Source organism: Fusarium mangiferae (assembly GCF_900044065.1).
Source record: "Fusarium mangiferae strain MRC7560 genome assembly, contig: FMAN_scaffold009, whole genome shotgun sequence".
Lineage (NCBI taxonomy): Eukaryota > Fungi > Ascomycota > Sordariomycetes > Hypocreales > Nectriaceae > Fusarium > Fusarium mangiferae.
The window spans coordinates 627935-649736 of NW_024573929.1; the positions used below are offsets into that span (position 1 = coordinate 627935).

General features: G+C 48.7%; 7 protein-coding genes across 7 annotated transcripts; 5 read left to right on the top strand and 2 right to left on the bottom strand.

Moving 5' to 3' along the window:
* Positions 1-2629: 2629 nt before the first annotated feature.
* Positions 2630-4024, top strand: FMAN_12307 (uncharacterized protein; the record flags this gene model as incomplete). Its single annotated transcript, XM_041834829.1, has 1 exon — positions 2630-4024. One exon carries the CDS (start codon positions 2630-2632, stop codon positions 4022-4024), a length of 1395 nt encoding a protein of 464 aa, XP_041685054.1.
* A 193-nt stretch (positions 4025-4217) lies between these two features.
* Positions 4218-4946, bottom strand: FMAN_12308 (uncharacterized protein; the record flags this gene model as incomplete). The annotated part of the gene is made up of 1 exon (XM_041834831.1): positions 4218-4946. The coding sequence occupies one exon, from the start codon at positions 4944-4946 to the stop codon at positions 4218-4220; it is 729 nt and encodes a 242-aa protein (XP_041685055.1).
* Positions 4947-6761: 1815 nt separating this feature from the next.
* FMAN_12309 (uncharacterized protein) lies at positions 6762-8220 on the top strand (the record flags this gene model as incomplete). Its single annotated transcript, XM_041834832.1, has 3 exons — positions 6762-7303; positions 7367-7833; positions 7907-8220. The coding sequence occupies 3 exons, from the start codon at positions 6762-6764 to the stop codon at positions 8218-8220; spliced, it is 1323 nt and encodes a 440-aa protein (XP_041685056.1).
* Positions 8221-8570: 350 nt separating this feature from the next.
* FMAN_12310 (putative arylsulfatase) lies at positions 8571-10578 on the top strand (the record flags this gene model as incomplete). Its single annotated transcript, XM_041834833.1, has 5 exons — positions 8571-8940; positions 8991-9472; positions 9522-10008; positions 10063-10184; positions 10234-10578. The coding sequence occupies 5 exons, from the start codon at positions 8571-8573 to the stop codon at positions 10576-10578; spliced, it is 1806 nt and encodes a 601-aa protein (XP_041685057.1).
* Positions 10579-11611: 1033 nt separating this feature from the next.
* Positions 11612-12123, top strand: FMAN_12311 (putative NADH-ubiquinone oxidoreductase B18 subunit; the record flags this gene model as incomplete). The annotated part of the gene is made up of 3 exons (XM_041834834.1): positions 11612-11642; positions 11717-11841; positions 12019-12123. 3 exons carry the CDS (start codon positions 11612-11614, stop codon positions 12121-12123), a joined length of 261 nt encoding a protein of 86 aa, XP_041685058.1.
* Positions 12124-13723: 1600 nt separating this feature from the next.
* On the bottom strand, positions 13724-15190 carry FMAN_12312 (uncharacterized protein; the record flags this gene model as incomplete). The annotated part of the gene is made up of 1 exon (XM_041834835.1): positions 13724-15190. One exon carries the CDS (start codon positions 15188-15190, stop codon positions 13724-13726), a length of 1467 nt encoding a protein of 488 aa, XP_041685059.1.
* Positions 15191-20699: 5509 nt separating this feature from the next.
* FMAN_12313 (uncharacterized protein) lies at positions 20700-21802 on the top strand (the record flags this gene model as incomplete). The annotated part of the gene is made up of 2 exons (XM_041834836.1): positions 20700-21277; positions 21556-21802. The coding sequence occupies 2 exons, from the start codon at positions 20700-20702 to the stop codon at positions 21800-21802; spliced, it is 825 nt and encodes a 274-aa protein (XP_041685060.1).

Genomic DNA, 21802 nt, shown 5'->3' on the forward strand with positions numbered 1-21802 from the left:
TCGTGTTTGTGGAGGAAACATGCCAAACATTGCTCTGTTTTCTTAATTAATTGTCGATCATGTCAATAAATCTGGGCATCTATTGACGGGAGCCTGCCTGTCAGCTTTTGTAATGGAGGGCTTCACAAGCAACATCCATCAAACATTGAGGGCTTGACCACGTCACAGTGAGACAATGCAATTTGACCCGCGTTCTTGTACTGTACTGTAGGTGCGCCTAAGGTGGTCTCTAAGTCAGGTCAAGTCAGGATGAGGCCATAACTACTGCTTCATCAACCGCTCTTCTTCCAAGGCACACGGCGAATCATAGACACTCATCTTGCAGTCGTCATCTTGGTCTTATTCCTGCAAGTATTGCCTGTACAATTGGTCGAACCACTGAGCCAAGGCTTCTTCGTCACTCTCTGCAAGAGATACTGTGCCCTTTTCTGCTACTCATTCATACTGTGCGCACCTTTTTTCCGCGATTGCACCCACAAACTGTGTCTTGTCGTTGTGGAGTTTCTTGGTGATGGGGGCCAGAACAAGGTTTTCATGTCTCCTCTTTAGAAGAAGCACTTTAATTAGCGGCTTTCCAGATTTTCGGGCTTTTTCTCGCCTGGCCTAAGAGAAAAAACCCACTCACACATTTCTGCACCTACACAAATCCAGAAAGTATTCCACAGGATAAAGAGCAAACCTCTCGACTTGAACGCCATTGGCTCGAGAACTTGTGGCTGAAGCTTGTAGGGCGGACCGCGAGACCCTTTCGAGACTTGACCGCGGCAGAGGCACCAGCCAAACCACATGGCACTTGACAGTTCCCATTCATCTTTGACTTTCTCTTTGACTCGAAGACCAAAAAGCCTCTGATTCAAAGCCTGAAACTCTGCGGCTTTGTTAACCAGAATAGAAAGCTGTTTCCGACCGGCATTCACCACACCATCACAACTGACACGACCGTTTATGACATCTTCCACGCACGTTTCTTTCGCCTCTTCCATGTTTCTGGTCGCCGTTCTAGAAAGTAAATCTCGGTTGAGATAGAGTTCCAACGCTCTACCAGCCTCCGAGTTACCTGTCCGCCGGTTCTGGCCGATCTTGTACCTAATCACATTCTTCCGTTATGTACGCCTCGTAGAACCGTCACAGGCGCCGTCCAGCACGCCATCATTGCTAGGTTATAGACGGTTGTCTGGTCATTCAACAATACAAGCTTCGCTTTGTAGTGTCTTCTCCACTTGACCTTCTAAACAGAGTCTGGATAACTTTGAGTCAGGCTTGCACATGTTGAGCGAGAATGAATGGATTGCTGTGATTCGGTCGCATGGTGCTTTACATGGTGGCTGCAAACATCAAGGTGGACTCTCAACACATTGTTTACCTTCAAGCTTGGTCTATGGTGTTAGTTTCTCGGCTCATGAATCGGCTCCATTGACATTCCTTCGTCATGCAAGTCAGGCGATTCATGGTATGAATAGCTTTCGCGGAAATCTAGACTGTTTGTTGTTCCGATAACGCAGAACGTATTGTTCGTTGTCGGTCCGGTCATCTCGCTGTTCTGCATCTTGTTGCTTCCTTTGAACCATGACTCTCGGGACTCTTCTTTCGAGCGCAGATGGACAAGACTTCACTAGATCTTCCTGCCGAACAATCCCTTGGCTTCAACGTCTGGAGTATTGCGGAATTGGCCCACGCTCGTATTCTCCGCTGACACTCCGGTGTTTGAAGGGCCGTTCCGACATACATTGGGAACTCCTGTATATCACCCCCACTCACGATCGTCTGGGGAAATACGAACTATTGATCCCCTATGCAAGCTTGACACTTCCCTGTGGACCGCAAGCAGATCGAGTCTTTGACAATGTTGATCGTGCATGAGTGCAGCCAACTTCTTAACGCTGGATACTTCCAGGTCGCAATGCCTCCGTAGTCGGTCCTTTGCTAGATAACTTGAGATGGTGTGAGGGCAGGTCTTGTGATGTTGCTTCTGAAAGTCCTGAGGAAGACCTTACTCGCTCGATTTTCATGTGTGGGCTATCATTGTTGGACTAGACGGACAACCGGCAAGTTGATCTCTGGACCGTGAACTCACAAACTCTCAAACCATCGTAGTGGTTGTTGTAGTCTTGGGCATCCACCAGGTGTCTTACTTTGCCGAGGCCGTATGTTTGTCCATTCTGAACTGTCTGTTCTCATCTGCGGTATTGAATTCCGAAGATGCAAGGTTGAAGTTACTTGTGAATTGTGTGTGCATCAGGCTAGCGTCTATCAGATTGTTGTCAATCAGCGCGGTGGATTGCCCAACAAACAGAACTTCAACAGCCAATTGCACATCTAATGTCAAAATATTACACGCCATAAAAACGTACCAGAAAAGTATACTGCAGAGTCTGTGGCCATAGAATTATCCAGAGGGCACATGGAATTAGAGCGATAGTGAGCTTTGCGTGCAAAACGATGAAGAAAACAGATGCTATAGGGTAGCCAAGATGTGAAGTCAAGGTGAACACGGTCAAGCCCCATCAAACTCGGTGAGTTCGCTGAGCTTTAGCGATAAGATAAGCCAGAATTTTATTTTTTCGAGTCTTCTCGGCTTCTTCAGCACCATACGACTGCGATAGCTTCGCAAACAGGCCCGACGATAACAATGGCGCCAATTGATCACGCCGCCGCCAAGGCTGAAAAGAAGGCGAAAAAGGAGAAGAAGCGAGCCCGAGAAGAAGATGCAGCTGCCGACGCCGAGCGAAAGCATAAAAAGTCAAAGAGCGTCGCTGCCGCAGAAGCACCTGAAGCAAGCAGCGATTTGAAGGCCGAGAAGAAAAAGAAGAAGAGCAAGAAGGACAAGCATGCCGAAGATGATGTTGCGCAACCAGAGACAGAAGAAGCTCCTGAGATAGAGGACAAGCCGGAGAAGAAACATAAGAAGAAGAAGAAGCATCACGATGCGGAAGTTGCAGTCACAGAAGAGGTCGACACCCCGGTTGTAGCGGATAGCGAGAAGAAGAAGAAGAGCAAGAAGAAGCACAAGGAAACAGAAGCGATAGAAATTGCAGAAAGACCCAAGAAGTCAAAGAAGGATGAGACCGCTGTTGAGCCCGAGGGGGATGCTTCACCCGCCGACCCTGACGCTATGGATGTTGACATGCCTCCTCCCGCCAAACCCTCAAAGTCAAGCAGCAACATTTACCAACCACCCGATATTCCCGCGAACCCTCAATTCCCCTTCTTCACACAGACAGTGTCACTCTACGAGCCTCTCTTCCCCATTGGCTGGGCGCAGCCTGTCACAAACTGCCAGCAACAGCACCTCTCACATCTCCGAAACAAGTACGTACCTTCACTGCGCGGTGTTCTCCTCGATTACAAGAATGTCGCTTTTGGTGAAAACCCTGGACGAAAGGGCGCGGCTACGGATGATGAGTCGCCGGCGACTGTCATGGCCAAGGGCGAGTCTGCTGTTGGTTTTGGCTGGATCACTGCTGATGTTGATCTTTTCGTGCCGAGTCGCGGTGCTTGGATGGAAGGCAGTGTCAACCTGCAAACTGAAGGACATATTGGTGTTGTCTGCTTTGGCAAGTTCAACGCTTCAATTGAGGCTCGTCGACTTCCTCCCGACTGGAAGTGGGTCCCCAACGAATCCCCAGAGGCCCAAGGCTTCGAGGAGACCGCTTCAGTCATCACCGCCGACGATCACGGCGTGGTTCGTCAAATCCACAGCACCGGCTTCTGGGCCGACGGCAACGGCGACAAGGTTAAGGGCAAGATTCGCTTCCGGATACGTAACTTCGACGTTGGCACCAGTGGTGAGACCAGCTATCTCAGCTTGGAGGGTACAATGCTAGACAAGGCTGGTGAGAAGGCCGTTGTCGCTGAGGAGGCAGAGACAGCCAAGATGCGAAAGGGCAAGAAGGGCAGCCAGCGCGTCCAGAGGAGACGTATTCCCGAGTTCGCGATGACGCGCTTCGCTGTAGAGGGAGAGGAGCAGACGGAGGACAACGAGGCAGAGAAGCGCGAGGTGTTGGCGCTGCCTGAGGATCTGTAAGAAGAGAAAAGCATGGGACTATAGGGAGCCAGGAGTTGTGTGATACCTCGATTTAATGATGAACACTGTTACCAAAAAGTTTGCGCTAATGCTAAAAGATCGCTGCCTCTGTCGTTACAAAGGATCCTGCCCAGTACTTATATACAAAAACGACCCAATCCTTAACGCCGAATACGTGATACATAAAGACTGCTCATGCAGCAGCCTTGACCATAGGCTCCCATGGTCGAGCCAAGTTCCAGAGATATACTTCTCCGACGGGCTCTTCGCCCAAAGCCTTGACGAGAATGTGTTGAAAGAGAGGGACGTTGGAGAAGAGAGGGGCGACGGGAGAGATTGATCCTCGATCCCAACCTGGAGAAAGACCATGCGCCCACGAAGGCTGCCGGACGAAATCCTCAACTTTATCGTGATATGCATCCCAATCATCAGAGTGATCATTCACAACAACCTGAAACCTCACACCCTGAATGTCAACAGTGATGCGCTGTACCATACTTGGAAATCCAGCCTCAGCACCCGAGCTCAAAATCCAGGTATAGTCTGCCTGATCACCATTACTCTCCCAATCATACCAAACCTGGGTTCCCATTTCAGAAAAGTCATTAAGAACAAGACGACCTTCCGCATCAAAGCTCAGCTCGCAATGTCGTGCATCAATACCTGGCAGTGAAGGCAGAACAATATCGCATGAGGAGGGATCGGACCCGAGAACGAAAGATCCAGGGCGTTTGGGAGATTTGTCGAAAGAGAGTTTGATGGCGCGAGAAGGACGGCTACCGAGGAGGTTTGGAAGCCGGGAGAGAAGGGTTGGGGATGAGGTTGTTTGCACAGCGCGGGAGATGTTGGAGGGCAGATGGGTTGTTTTGTCAGCGAGTGAATTTCGCGCTGTGGGGACTAGCCAGGCGATGATGTCGGACATGACGATGATAAAAGATTGAGATTGAGTGAGAGTGGTGTTGTAGAGAAGGTATATAGTGAGTGGAACAAATATGGTGTTGACGATAGTGGTATATATAGTATAACAAGGCTCAAACGAGAGAAGCCAAATACTTAAGATTGGTATAGTATAAAAGATTCCGTTGCAACAGAATAAAAGAAGAAAGCACGCTGAAAAAGGACTGTCGAGTTAATCTTGGTGGTGTTGACCTCTGGTTTATATCGTAAGTCAACACTTCACCCAACGCCGTTGCGCCGACAACCACTGGCCATCAATGCACCGCGCCGAACGCGACGCGAATACCATGAAAGGCTCAGATAGAGAAATACTCGAAAACACTTGTTTCAATCTGCTAGGCTGCTCTGCGTTGTGGTGTTTGAGCGTGGGTGAATGAGAGCCAATCATTTTTGGTGGTCCTGGAGATGGAGGTACCAGAGCCAGTGAACCAGAAGGGATAGGCACATGATTGAGGTAGAGAGGACAGAAGGCATTTTAGTCAATCGTAATTCTCTGGGAAGGTTTGGGTGAGGAGATTTGATGTGTTGTTTGGAGTGGTAGGTTGGAGTGGTAGGTTGGAGTATGCTTAAGTGAGTGGTCATGGAGTTGGACCCTGCATGCATTTGACTGACTCATAGAGTGTTTTGTTTCATGGACTGTGTCTTTGAGATGCTATCTCGAATAGAAACTCATGATAAGTATGAAATCTGTTTCTGAAGAGAAGCTTGGCTTTGTATCTAGGCTTACTGCAACTTGTTCCATACCAATTAGGCAAGCATCGACCCATGCAGTCTACGTCACTCGACAAGAACAGTCAAAACATGATACGTAAAAGGAGAAGGGGGTCATTTTGAGACCGGATCTGGGCGGCTAGGCTTCTCTCTTGGTTATTGACGGAGTGTGATTATCTGAGAGGCACGGCCTCTGACTTAGCAGCTTGTTGAGAAGCACAATGTCGAGTCCTACGGCAGCAACAAGAATGGAGTGAGTTTGAGCAGTTACCCTGAGAAAAGCCACCAAAATACACCATTTGGCTATATGTCATATCCATCCACAAGTCCTCAAGCGTGGTCCCTTTGTGGCACATTGTCCAGTTTACACTCGGCAACTGTGTGCACAAAAGGGAGACTATCAGGATTTGGTAGCCGAAAAACGATGGGGGAATTGGTATACATGTTAAATTGTATACTTGTTAAAGAAGTCTCTAAAATCATATAAGCAATCATTAGATTCACGTGTTTGTTGCCTTGCTTGTGCTTTGCCTTGCCACCTAATGTGCATGTATCATATCAAACTGGACAGCAAAGACAAACTGGTGACGTTTGTAAAGGCAATCATCTTGAAAGGATATTATAAAGAGTCCTCTTTCTTCTAGGCCTGACTTAATCTTATTTACTATTTTCCTTCTGATATACTATATAGTATTTACTTCTGCTAGAACCTTTAGCATAGCTTATAGGGGAATATAGTTAGTTATATACCATGTAAGGAAGGTTTTATTTTAGGAAAGGGGTTCCCTGAGCTTTTCACTTAGTCTAATAAGTTTCAAGCATTAATCTCAACAGACCTTGAAGTATCATGGACCTGTTAGCCCTCGAATGGGGTGTGAGGTGTTCTCCGACTTTTGGCACTGCAAGGCAGCCGCCAGACAGCCTGAGTGGTTCACTGTCACTTGCCAATGTATGCACCAAAAGTCGGTTGCGCTTTTCCTTGGGAATCAGCCGACCTGCCTTTTTTTTGCTTTACTTTATCCCCCTTCAATTCCTTGTCTCATCTCCTTCTCATTATCAACCTCCTAGGATGGATGAGCCCGACGACTACGCGATCGCTCTGAGCATCGCACAAGCAGTCGAAGCCGACGCAGAGCTAATTGCCGCTCTCATTCGTGAGGATGAACAGGCGAGACGTGACCACGAATTTGCCATGCAGCTGGAAGAGGACTCGGATGCTACGCCCGAAACAGATGACGAAGTTGATCCTGATGGGCTTGACGACGAAACTTACCATACACTGCACGCTTTCAACGTTGCTGTTCAGCATGCTTTCGAAGTTGCTTCTCAGCCAACAGCGAACACTGAAGTTGAAATGGAGCTCTGTGATGAAGGAGATCACGATGACATGAGCTTTGACGAAGAAGACGAGACAGAGTGTGGAAGCAACCCTGACGATGACTTCGAGGGTGACGCCGATAATCAGAGCGACTGCACAGCTTCCCAAGAGGACGTCTCCTACATGGATGAAGATGAGACCCAGGCAAAGGATATTCAAATCGACGGAACCCAAACCGAGGACGCCGAGAGTTCCAAAGAAGAGCGAGATGCCGATGAGCGCCCAGAAACCGCGTAGGTCGCGTCCCCCGCTCCTACCGAGCTACACGTCGAAGCAAAGGAGTGTCTCTACTGCAGCGACCAGTTCCCCAAAGATGAGGTTTACGAAGCACCCTGCTCCCATGGAATGTGCCAGCCATGTCTCATCAGAAGCATCCAAACAGCGATGAATGACGGGTCCCTCTTCCCGCCGAAGTGCTGCGGCCAGGCCATCCCCGTGAACGCAACAAACGTCTTCATCACCGGGGAGTTATTGGCCGAGTTTGAAGACAAACGAGAAGAGTTTGCAACAGCAAAGCGCACATACTGCAGCGATCGTGCGTGCTCTGCATTTATACCCACTCGGCTCATCGAATCTGGTATTGCCCGCTGCACTCGCTGCGAGAAGAAGACGTGCCTCAATTGTTTGAGCGAGGCACACGAGAGTACATGTACCGACGACCCCGAGTCACAACGAGTTATTCGTTTGGCTGAGGAAAAGGGTTGGCAACGTTGCGAACAATGCAAGAACATGGTCGAACTGGACCACGGCTGCTTTCACATTTGTAAGTTACCTGATCAAACATCCTCTCATCCACCTGTTGTTCTGTTCGTTATCTAACCATTGTTTTGATATAGCATGTCGATGCGGCTACCAATTCTGCTATCGCTGCGGCAACCGGTGGAAAATCTGTGACTGCCCTCATTGGGATGAGGAGCAACTCATGGCGCGAGCAGCAGCAAATGCCGTTGCACCGGCACTAGCACCGGCAGCAAGACAACGCCAGCGCCGTCAATGCCGTCACCAAGACTACGTTAGGTTTGACCGGGTTCGCCGTACAGAACTGTGCATCGACTGCGGGGAATGGACACGGCAATTCATTATGGTGTGCCAGTATTGTGATCTCGAGCTTTGCCTTCCATGTCTCTTGGTTCGGCGACGCGCGCTGTGAATCTGAGGTTGAAGTTGGTTTAGCTCCTTTGCTTCCTCGGATATCTCCTCCACTCGGATACAATTTGGTGGGGTTGTTAGTGGTTTGGTGGGAAGTCCCATACAAACACTAACGTTGACGCCATCAAGTCGCTTGACAACACCATCCGGCGAATAAAGCCATTACCTTCAATAGCGGTATTTCCGGTAGATATTTCTTGTAGAGATGAATATTCAAAGAAATCAATAATAAGAATTCTCATATAGAGAAGAATACCGAAAGACCGAGCCAGAAGGAAGGCATTGTACCTCCATCCTTTCAATTGTCTTGCAGGAGTGCACTTACATTGACGCCTTCGACGATTCATCGATATGCGACCTCCGGCTTGGATACAGCCAGTGCTGTTAGCAAGCTCTCTGCTGTCTCAGAGTATCAATGCGTTGTTCGACTACGCACCACAAGACCAGGCCATCCTATCGCCAAATGATGACGCTGCGCAGAGTAAGCCAAAGACAAGTCTTGGTGGGAAGAAGAACATTGTCTTCATTCTCACAGATGACCAAGACGCTATCTTAGACTCGGTCTCTTATATGCCCAAACTCAAAGAGCATATAATCGACAAGGGCACATCGTTTGTCAACCATTTTACCACCACAGCCATCTGCTGTCCATCTCGTGTAGCACTTTGGACAGGTAAACAACCTCACAACACGAATGTAACAGACGTCAATCCACCATATGGTAAGTTATATAGCCTCGAGCACTACTCGCAAAGGATACTGATCGAAAAGGCGGCTTTCCCAAGTTCGTCTCACAGGGATTGAACGAGAACTACTTGCCTGTATGGTTGAAAGAAGCTGGGTACAACACATACTACACGGGCAAGCTCTTCAATGCTCACACCATACACAATTACAACTCACCCTATCCTGCAGGATGGACAGGTACCAACTTCCTCCTTGACCCGGGCACGTACGACTACCTGAACCCCATCTACCAGCACAACCAGGAGCCCCCAGTTCAACACAAAGGAGTGCACACTTCAGACTTGATTTCCAAGTATGCACATGAGCTTCTCAAGGAAGCCATTGATTCCGAGAATCCATTCTTTGTCGCAATTGCGCCTGTCGCGCCGCATTCAAATGTCAACCTCAGACGGCAACCGGGACACCCGAGCGCACCTATTATGACCATTCCTATTCCTCTTGAGAGGCACTCTCATCTCTTTGAAGGGGCTAAAGTTCCGAGGACCGAGAACTTCAACCCTGACTCGGTATGTAGTACTGAGGCCCAGAACAGAGTCAATGCTGACGAGATAACAGCCTAGTGGTGTGAGCTGGATTCACAAGCTCGCCCAACTCAACGAATCCTCAGTCTCGTACCTCGATGACTTCTACCGCGCTCGTCTCCAGGCTCTCCAGGGTGTTGATGAGATTGTAGAGCAAGTAACTAAGCAGCTTGAAGATGCTGGTATACTGGACGAGACATACATCATCTACAGTTCTGACAATGGTTATCATCTGGGTCAGCACCGACTGCCCCCTGGCAAGGAGTGTGGCTTTGACGAGGATATCCGAGTGCCTCTTTTCATCAGGGGTCCAGGCGTATCTTCCGGCTCCATTGAGAATGCTGTGACTACACACATCGACCTCGCTCCTACGATTCTCAGACTCGCAGGCGCGGACCTTCGCAGCGACTTTGACGGAATTCCTATCCCGGTATTGCCCACTCAGGAGAACAAGCGACACGAGCACGTAGCGGTCGAGTACTGGGGCGGTGCCATCGCTGAGGGCGAGATTGGAGGCTTTGGTAGGTTCAGTCGGCCTCGAAGCTGCGCTTTAATATGCTGACGGCATGCTATAGATGGTAAAGGCCAGATCTTTGCACAGAATAACACATACAAGGGCGTGAGGATAGTGCATGAGGACTACAATCTTTATTACTCGGCTTGGTGCAACAACGAGCACGAACTCTACGACATTAAGGTATGTTTGTGTCATTACAGTTGATCAGCTTGATACTCACCTCTTGTAGACGGACCCAGGACAGTTGAACAACCTCTTTCCTCACGATGATGCAAAGGCCAGCACTGCATTCCTGGGGACCACTACTGGACAGGTCCTTAATCGCCTTGATGCTCTAATGCTCGTATTGAAGTCTTGCAAAGGCAACACGTGCATTGAACCATGGAAGATCCTGCATCCGGAGGGTGGCGTGGCGAGTCTGAAGGATGCTCTTCAGGCAAAATTTAACGCCTTCTACAAGGAACAAGTAAAGGTTCGGTTCGATCGTTGTGAGTACGGATACTTGGTTGATGCTGAGGGACCGCAAGTCGGCTATGAGTACCGTGAGGGCCTGGAGTGGCATCAATGGACTTGATGGGTTGTCTCGTGATTATGACCGCATTATTAGTTGTCAATAAAACATGGGCTATAAAATCTGGTGTTACTTAAAATAAAGCCAAGCTTCCATGTAAGAGTATATACAACAGGGGTTCTTGTCAATCATAACTGGCGATTAATAAGTGACAGATCGAGAGTCGGCCTTTGTAGGCATATGTTATGGCATCACGACTTTATCATCCTAGGAGTGGAGTCCCGGCATATGGCCTTGTGATGTCTTTGAGCTTCGCCAAAGCTGGGCATGCGCTGATACCGTGTTGTTCTTACGTGATGAAGACCTCGAGGTCCCAAGTTTGCTTTCCCTCCAGCACGTCCGAGAAGTTTGTGAGAAATGTCAAATAGGTTCAATCTCAGTCGAGCAGACGGCGCTCCTAGAAGGCCTGCAAAGGAGCATATGAGTTTCAATAAAATCCTTCAGAAGCCTGGTCATTTTGGGGAGCCTGAGATCCTTGCCGTGACTTCTGAACCGTAAGTCAGAGCGTCCACCGAACAACGGGCAGCAATGGAATGCTAGATGTCAATGTGCTGGTTGACCGGAGGTCGAATCTCGTGGATTGAGGATCATGTATAAGAGAAAGAAACAAGAAATCAGAAAAATACGGAGAAAGGCATTGTGCAACTATCTTCCCGATTACATATCCGTCTCTTCACCGAGGTGCAGGTCCGGAGCCGGTGGTGACCGGCCCCACCACCTCCGGCACGGACGAGGTTGAGGTTGTATCATGACAGGCTCGCAACGAATCTTACAAGATGACAGGTAGTATTATACTGAGCGAATAATACTTCCAACGTTGCAAGAAGAATTGTTAATAAAATCAATACTGCAAGAAGTGAATTGGTGATTTGAAGGCGGCGTGGTAATTCACGAGTGTTCATTGGACAGAAATCTATTTCTGCCGGAAATACAAGGCACAAACCGACGCATCCGACCTTGAGCCGAAAGAGCATCTCACGACAGTTCTGCCAATCCAAGACAACCTCACATCTCGAAGTCCAATTGATCAGCAACCATGGCTTCCGACGCTATCACCGAGCCGCGGCGTACGTACCGACCCGATAATCCATACTCGAGCGACTTTTCCCTACCGAATATCGACCGCTGACTTGCTGAGCAGAAGCGACCCGCGAGGAGATGCGCGATGCCAAACTCCCTCTGGCCTACCGAGACAGCTGCGCTCACCTCCTGATTCCTCTCAACAAGTGCCGAAGGGATACGTGGTACGCCCCTTGGAAGTGCTCGGTAAGTCAATTACCTTTGTCCAGAACTTGAGCCCAAGGAAGCCCAAGTCCGCGGCTACACCGAGCTCAGCCCAGCCCAGCCAAGCTTCAGCTCAACAAAAAGCCGATCATTACCGAGATATCAACACCAGTATCAATATCAATAAAACATCATGCTTACGCTAGAGGGATTGACTAGGATGAGCGACATAGCTACGAGAAGTGCCAGTACGTCGAGTTCAAGAAGCGAGTCGCCAAGATGGACGAGTTGAGGGAGTCAAAGGGAGGTGCACGAAGCAACTAGAGGACCAGACAAATATTCCCGGGTATAGGGCCGGGCCGGAACTGTACATTTTTACAAACAAGCCAAGCCAATGTGCTTGACAAAGAAAACCGGAATAGAAAGAGGCATTCCACCTGAAATGAAACGCAATCGAGAACAAGACGAACGAGAAAGACGAAATTGTGAAATGATAGCGGAGCCTACATGGCGTGAACAACTGGAATCGATGGGCTAATGGAAATAGGCAAGCGAGGAGGTTTAGGCAGAGCCTCATGAGATGCTGATGTGCACTTCCACGGCATAAGAGAGGGACCGGCAAAGAGTGGAGGAACAGTGGGACTTGGGAGTTGAATAGTGACAGGAATAAGAGCACGACTTGCAATGTCGCAGGACATCGTGGCGGAAATACCCTGTCTGGACCGGCACAAGACGACAAATACGCCGACGTGGTGCTGTGCCGGTTCCAAGAGGTCCAAGGGTGAGAATTATATAACGAGGCCGTGAGCCACCGAGAAATTGTGAAGTTGAGTTGGATATGATCAGGCAGGCAGAGTTGTGGTGTTTTCCATGATTCCCTCCCATCTGTTGCCTGAATAGCATCAACTTTTTTGTTCTTCAGTGTGTTGACCATCTATCGGCAGTTGGTTTCCGCAGAGCCTCAACACCAATATTTCCTATCGCCAAGTTCTTATCGGTTTCTGATCGACAGCTTGAGCCTTGACCATGGCTTTGAGAGTCACGATAAGATATGGACGACTTTTGCCGCTCTGTTTAGCCACTTGATGGCTGAGGCATGGTGAAACTGATGATCAACACGAACACCGGAATTCGTCGGCTCAAGAAAGACACAGGAGGATGATGCAGCTCCTTTTTTCTCTTCATCTTGCACGCGATAGGGCAGATGACGATGAGTCGTGGACCTTATTGCGAGTGGCATGGTCCCAGCGCATAGCGAGTCAGATCATGTTCACTTCAGCCTCACAAGAGCAAGTTCCAGGAGGCTCATGCGCTGAAAAGAGCCGCATGCAGGCGGTTCGAGCAAAGTTTTACGCTATGTAAGGTCCCACTCGCCCCAAAGCCAGGCAGTCAGCGGGTGGCTTGGCGGCAAATCCACATTAGCATCCGAAGATCCTGGCAATGGAACCACATTCAACGTGATTTCCTTTAGATGAGATCCACTACCGATCCATCAAAGATTCAGGCAAGCAAACCTTGTGTCAACGACGATCCACTACCGACCGGTTTGGTTCGGGACATGATTCTCACTGCCATCAACCGGCCCGGTTGTGGTTGTGAGCATCGACTCGGCCGGCTGTGGATACATATATATCCCAGGCTCGCGTCTTGGATTTACTGCCAAGACTACTACTACGGAGTCTCCGGTGACTTCACAACAACACAATTGGATCACCACACGTTACGTGGAACCACTATTTGATTTCTCTTATATAACAGTTTCTAACAAACGCTGACTGAAAATAACATGACACACATATACAGGGATGACAGAATTCAGGAGATACCAACGTAATGCTCTTACAAAGGGCGAAAGAATGATTCCCGCTGTCTAAACGAAAGAAATAACTGGATACTTTACTTCATACACGAGTCTGAGACCTGCTCAGAAGAGGGCATTGCTTCCGCAGTCGAAGACGCCCTGGATGGAACTGGAGTCGTTGGCAAACAGGTCCAACAGCTCCGTGATAGATGACCACAGACCAGCCGCGTTCATAAAGATTGAGATGGCAATGAGAAATGCGTTGACGCAGGTCAACAGGATCTTGGTGGGGCTGGCAAACATCTGGTGCCAGTTCATGTGGAACCAGAATACGGCGCTGAAGCCGAATGTGAACCACGAGATGGTAGTCGCCGAGGCAATAGACAGGATAGAGTCGAACACGGGGATAGCGTTGGAGAGGATGAAGCAGAGAGCCCAGAAGACGGTCACGATGGTCATCCAGATGGACCAAGAGCGAACATTGTTGGCAGTCATCTCGCTCTGGAGCTTGAAGTGCTTCATCACCTGGACGTACACGTACTTGATTCCGGTGTGGCCAAAGGCGAGTCCGGTGGACAGAACAGCGGGGAGGACAATGCCGTAGGCGATCTTGGCAATGTTCTCTGAAGCCGAGCCGAGGGCGGGCGAGACAGTGTATTCACCAGCAAGGCAATAGATGGCGATAGCCACGACAACGTAGAAGGTGATGGACACAACCTCCAACCAGGCAAGGGCAAAGCCAAAGTCCTTGACGGGGTCGATCATCTCAGCCATATAGGTGACGAAGTTGATGTTACCAGAGTAAGCGTAGCAGATCTTGAGACATGCGTTGAGACCAGAGCGGAAGTCGGGGTTTGCAACGATCTTGATGTCCTTCTTCCAGCCAACGGGCGCAGCGCTGGGGTTCTTGACTCCGAGGGAGATCATGACCAGCACCGCGGCGGCGATGACGGAGACCATGCAGGGGATGCCGGACTGCGAGACGAACTTGGAGGTTCGGGGCGCGCAGAGGACCCAGCAGCAGAGACAGCCAACGCCGATGAAGCCCACAGTGCAGATAGAGTGGCTGGAGATCGTGTTGAAGGCAATAGAGAGCGTGACACTCGCCGAAGCAGCTGTCATGATCACCTGAACCAACAGACCGATTCCAGAAGCGATAGCGAGAGGACGACCGCCAACAACTTTGGTCATGTCAACAACGTTTAACACATGAGGATGTCTTCCAAAGAACTGCTTCAGCACAAAAGCAGTATACCACGACAAAAGACCAATGCCAATAATAGCAATTAGACCAGGAATAATTCCCATCGTCTTGAGGACGCTGGGTAACGATAACACACCGAGACCGACTTGGTTGGTAAGTAGAGCAAATGTGGTGTCCCATTTTGTCATGTTGCGGAAGTTCTTGGAGCCCTCGCCGCCGCCGAAGCCATTGTCTACGACGGGGACGTTGTGGGCGGAGTGAAGATCTATGTCGTGGCCCTTTTCATGGTCGAGGGGTACTTTTTCTTTGCTGTTGGTTTTGCTGGAGTCGTGGCCTTGGTCTGAAGGGTAGATGTCGTTGTGGACGTCTTGAGGATATGTAGACATGATGGCGGTTATGTGCGTATGTGTTAAATGTGTATGTATATGGGTATATAAGTATATTGAACAGACTTTGCTTGCTTAGGGAGTACACATGAGTTATGATATATGATGGGTATATGAGATGGATGAGGAGAAAGGGGAGGATGAAGTGCAAGCTGAGTACAGAGATGGAAGAGGAATATATAAGATATCGAGATAGCAAGGAATCCAAGAAGCTAAGCATACAGGTTGGTCGGATAAGAGCTCGGAATTCCCTCATTAAGCTCCGCGTAGAGAATGGATTCTGGCCGTGCTTTGCTTGGTATTCGGGGGGAGGGTTCCACCAAGATAGGACTTGTAGCCGGCGAAAGGGCAGCCTTGGATTTCTGGGGAGACCCTCTTTCTTTCGCCGTACCTATCTACGGAGTAGTACATCAGTCCGTTGGGGGCAAACCCGTGCCTTGTTCTTCTCTTCGTACTTCACTTGGGCTATGAGGTAACAAGTCAGCTGTGATGATCACTCCGTCCCTCGAATCTCCCCATATGTGGATTCTCTCTCGTGAGAAGATACTGCACCGTAGAGTAGATGCAGGACCCTTGGGGCAAACACTCCACGCTCAGTGAGGGATTACATGGGGTATCAGTGATTCGAATTGGGCGTTTCTGTTAGGTATTTGCATGGTGCAATTGATGGAGTAAAAGCTGGGGACATGGGAAAGGGGATCAAAGTGGTGGAAACGCGCTAGAAGGCCGTCATGTTACGTACATGACAATCCAAGCCGATTAGCAGCAGCAGGACTGGACCGGTTTGGCCGTTGTTTTGGGGCTGTAAATCCGGGCCGTTAGTAATGACTGATCTGCAAGTATTGGGGGATACAATGGATAGAGCTGTTGTCGTCACTCGGTAGTTATAGGGTCTATCATGAATGATCTTCATCATGGTATCCAAGATGATACTTGATGATGTCTGCACTCTACTGTAGTATCTACTCATGATTTGCTTCTTCTCGTGAGTCTCTGGGTACAGTACTTGTTGATATCTTGTTCGCCTCTGAATTGTGGTTCCAATAAGCTTGGCTACACTCATCCGAAAAAGGCAATAAAGCTACAAGTTACCTAGTTTCAAACTTTTTTCCTTCACTGAATTCGAGGCTGACGGGCGCGTTACCCAGAGAGGGTTAAAGCCGTAACATGGACCCGAGGTGGAGATTCCCTTTCTGGCCTCTTTTTCCCATAGCAATATTTAAATATGTCTGATGTTTTGATGATCATGCCATTGAAGTTAAAGGGCATGGATTTGGGTTCTTGTGTTTCTATGAAAAATGCTCCTGTTGAGTTTTTGCCACGCCAAGAATTAGAGCGCGGAACAAGCCCAGGGGACTGCTGTTCTTGTTTTGGGGAAATTTGGAGAGATTTTTGGAGATGTGTTCAGATTTACAGGGGTGATGTCCACTGAACAAGCCCTATAATTGTCTTTCTCCTTCTGGAGAAATAGGTAACTGGTCTACCAAGATATGGTGTTGAGCAGCTAAATTAACTACGAGTCAACGAAACCACGTATTACTGAGGAATAAGCTTATTACAATGTCATGCAAGAGTCAGTCACTGCGGCTTACAGTATCCTCGGCGCGGAAAATAACCCCAAGCATCCCTGTCCTCCATGTCGTCATCCCTAATCCCTGACCACGCACCTTTGTTTTTGCCTCAGGGGTTTTGGTTCATCCATCCTGCACGCACTGCACTGCAAGAAAAGCAAAAAAAGACTTCTAGTCGAATTCTAGAAGACTATGGCGTGGGGTGTTCCGTGATACGATATTCGGTCTGAGTCCGTTGCCAAGAGAACACGGCCTGAACTTTTTTACTCTCGTGAACCTATTATTTGGAGTCTTTTGGCCTTGGCAGAAAAGAGTGAGATGGTATATTACGAGTCACTCGGCTTTTACGTACAATAAACAAGACCTGTCCATTGTCCCCATGGGACATCTCCATATTCCCCCATCAATTTCACCTCGGGATATCCGGGGCACTCCAGCTTTTCGTCTCTTGGCTATTGGAACGTAGCGTGTTTGAAGAATGTTCTGTCCAAACCGAAATATTATCGACAGACGTGACCTGTGCGTGGAGGTAATGCCGATGTCCTGAATCATGCTATTTCCTAAATGGTGCACTTCAGGCGCTGCCGCCGGCAGCTAGATGGGTGTCTTCCGTGTCACTGCCGGTTCTTATTTGACCCTCTAACCCTTTAGATCTGGTAATTCTGCGGCTTGCAGGGGTAGGCTGTGCTAATGCATCATTCGATGCGTGTTCATCACTTGGGTAGAATGGAATACACCAAGATCGTCAGTGTTTCTGGAAGGAATCGATGAATAACGGCTCGACTATCATCGGTTCAAGAGTAAACATTATAGACACCTCCATAGCCTATCAAGTACTACAGAGTAGAGACAGTGATATCATCTCTTTATCGACCCTCTGAATCGTCATGCATCAAGCCGCGTCGTACCGAAGCTTGGCTTCTCAACATGGCAAGTATCATCTCCCCAAGCATCCGTCAATCTCCCAAAGTCTTGGCCGGTAAAAACATCCGGCCTCCCCAAGCTCACTGCAGATCCTGAGTCCTCATATTTACAAAAGAACATTCAAAGCCCGTGTCAGCATCATGATAATAACTCTTGTAAGTAATAAAGACCGATAATCTGGATGCCTGTCACATCACCTCACAGCGTTGGGCCTCATGAGGGTCTGAGCATAATTCACGTCCCCATCGCTTCAGCGGAAAGAGTCGGTCTTTCTCGCCAGTTCTTTCTCCGCTTCTAAGGGAGCACTGAGGGCTTCATGTCCAATAAGCTTGGTTAGCGAGTGTTTTTGTCTGTGCTGATATCCTCACCGATGTGTATATGGCCCGAATGTTCTCCATTCAGGACCGGCTTCAAAGCCGGCGATATCCTCTTGCACAAGTTATGCTTTGCCACGATGCTTTAATTACGTATGGAGTCTTATCGGTTACTTGGTGTTGAGGTTCGGGACGTCAAGGGTCTTGATTCATTCCGCGCCGGGGAAGTGATGAAGAAGGTTGTTTCGAAGTGAAAGCAGGGACAGCTTTCCCATTGCGTGGATGGAGATCTTTGATGCCCTTTGAGATAACGCGTATCAATCTCATGACTAGATCATATGACATCCTCAACTATTTACGTTACCTGAAAGGAAAGTTGAGGTTTGCCGGTGTCATCAAGGCTTAGTATGGCATCAAAATCGTCAGCATGGTGGAGATGTTTGCGATTGTGGACAGTTCAAATGTGGGATGAAACGTTGAGGCTTTAATTGTTCCTCATAAGAAGTTGTGGGAATGATTTTCGGGCTCTAAATGATATCTCCGACCTGAGATATCCTTGTTAAGTGAGGTCTTAAATCACATCTTGAACCCAAATGTGGACACTCTTTGTCGGACGATGGGATGTTTCTGAAGTTGACTTTCTTCTTGAATCAGGGGAGCCTGTTGATCGGGTGTAAGGATTCCCTCATCAGATTTGGGCATCAATAATTAGTTCATCCGTCGTGAATGTTGGGCCAGGAGAAGGTCCCGAGTTTCTCTCAAGTTCTCGAGACTCCATCCAGCTTCGTGCATCAGGGTTATGGACTCAGCCTCTGCCAATCCCGGAAGCTATCTAGCTTACTTGCTATCCTCAATGACTTGACTTTGTTAGTCTCTTCTTCTTTTCATTCCACGCAGATGATACAGGTCTGTTTGGTGAGCTGGACTCAGTTGATTCTCGAAAGCTTCCCTCGATGCCTCCGTCGGGGTTCATAGAAGCTTAGTCCGGGCCGGTGCCAAGATATATGTTTCTGGACTTCTCTAGGAGCTCCTAAAGAAGATCTCAAATGGTTCCGTAAACTTGTTAGGCGAAAATGTGGAATTGACTCAACGAAAGCCTGATGGCTGTCTGAAGCGTCTCTCACCAAGCTTAGTATAATTAGAACGCATTGCACACTGCGACCCCTATCGCTCACTATTTGTGGTCTAAGAATACAGTGAAAACAAAAACTAGATATAAATGTATCTAGTGGCTGTTCTCTGGCCTTTCTATCTATGAAGTCTCGTATTGTGCCATGGCAAGGTCAGGCTCAGAGACTGTTCCCAGCCCACAAGAGACTTGACTGTCCCTCTACTCAACTCATTGTCCTTCATGACTCAAAGCTATCAAGATAGAGCATTTCATAGCTAGCTAGCCACTATCAGTCTTTCGGCTGGTTTCGCTTCACTCACAAGTGTCCGTTTCCACCCTTCACGAGCATGTCACGGCAACCGAGGAGCATATAGTGTATTCTTCATTCATAACAAGAGTCGCTAGAACATACCTCAGGGTTTGTTTAATGATTCCCGCAGCTAATATTCTCCGCTATGGCTAGCTCCCCATATCTGAGGCATTTCTCGATTACTGACGTGATGGGCTACGAGCAAGGCCGACCTTTGTCGGAGGAAACTGAAGGTGATGGCCCTAAATTTACCATCCTCTGGGCTGAGCTCTTGGATGTAGCTCCTCATTTGATCTATCAATACAGATTGTCCTCTTGCAACTGCCGCGATGTAGTATTTATGCAAGTATCAATTCTCATAGACAGGTGGGTACCTAGTTAACTTGGCTTAGCCAGACGATAAGCTGCCTCCTGGGTGCACCAAACATCTTAACGACGTCCGATCTGGACTGGCAGACACTCTAATACTCCTAGAAATAATTGTTTCGGTTTTTGTTCGCAGAAGCTGCGTCCTTACCACCAGTTGTATCAAGGAAGTCGAACCCACCATTGACTGACTCGCCCTGGGCATCAGATCACAGCCAATATTTGGTGATAGTTTCTATAAAAGCTCGTAACCTGGATGCTTACATGTGGAGAGACAGAGAGGAAAATATCTCGAAAGAAACTCATTTGCTCAGGTTCAACTCCACTGCTAATTCCACCCAAGTCTCTGGGTCTGGTCAAACAGCAGAATATCTCCCTTTTAAGAAGCTGTTTCATGTTGATACAGGTCCAGTCCAGAGACCCCCATCATTGCAAATGAAGAAGTTATCAGAGTGAACTATAATATTTCCCACTGTATATTTGGTCTCTGGCTTTCCAGGCTTAGTCATGTCAGTCGTTCTGTGAGGAGAGGTGACCTGGTACCGTGGAGGCAAAAGACGGGCACGTTTATCGCAGTGAATCGTCCACAGCTCAACTCTGAAGGACAACAAAATACACATTTTGATTAAGAATGATCAGATTAACCACAATATCTAGACTCAGAGTGCATGACTGGAAACCGCCGCGAGGTGTTGTGTCATCTCATCCCAGGCTGACATATAGGGTAATCCACGTCTCACCGCAGCCTCGTCCGCGGATCTCAACAACTCACATATCCATAGAGTATCATCCGGCACAACCGGAAAGTCAATACCTCAATCACCCCAAATACCACCCTCCACCAATCTCTCTCTAACCTCTTAACCATCAAAGCACACCTCAGACACTCCCGCCTTCAAAGAAACACCACATAATGGGCTCATATGACATCCCACCCCCCTCAGCACCACCATGGCTCGTCCCTGCATCAACAGCCTGCCTCTCCCTCGGCATAACATTCTGGCTGATCGCCTACGTCCTCATGATCCGCCGCTCACTAGCAACCCACGCGACGCCCGCACCGCTCGTCGCACTGGGTCTCAATCTGGGATGGGAAGTAGTCTACGCCTTTGGTGTATGCGAAGCGCCCATTGAGACGTACGGTTTCATACTCTGGCTTCTTCTCGATATGGTTGTTCTCTACGCTACGCTTAAAACAGCGCCTAGGTCGTTTGCCTCAAGTCCGCTCATAGCGAACAATGTTGCCTTGTTGCTGTTCCTGGTTTTTGTGGCGGGTGTCATAGGCAATGGGTTGTTTGTGTGGTGGTGGCTTGAGGAGCCGCATAGAGGGTATGGCATCAAATGGGGTAAGAATTGGAAGGGCCTTGAGGCGAGGGATACTACGGAGTTGGCATATTGGTCGGCTGGTGTGGCGCAAATGATATTCAGCGTCTCGGCATTGGCTATGCTTCTTCAGAGAGGCCACTCTGGTGGACAGAGCTATGCAATTTGGTGAGTCCTTCTTTTCCTATATGCAATTGTTGGTTTTTGAAGAGGGTGTGTCTCGATACAGGTCGTCTCGTCATCACATCTATCATATTCGTGCTCCCTGATCCCCAGAGCTCGGAACATTACTGCAAATCGTGTCTCAGGTGAGAGCGGTGTGCTGAACGAGATGGTTACCAGTAGGATTAACATCCACTTGTTGTCTCGTGATGACTACCCAGAAAAAGCAATCTCAGAACAAACACTGCATCGAAAACTCAGCCATGCTGACATCTCGTTTCTAGGTTCTGCCGCTTCGTTGGCACCGTCATGGGTCTGCCCGTCTCTTGCGGTCTGATGTGGTGGTACTGGCCCGAGGCTCACGGCTTCGTTTTCCATCCTCTTGGCGTCTTCATTACTGGCACCTCAGTTGTTTGTGATCTGGCGTATCCATTTTTGTTGGCCTACGTTAGAACCAGGGAAAAGGCCTTGCCTGATGGAAGTCTCGTAGACGGAAGACTCGAGGCTGAAACTGAGAAGAAGCAGAAATAG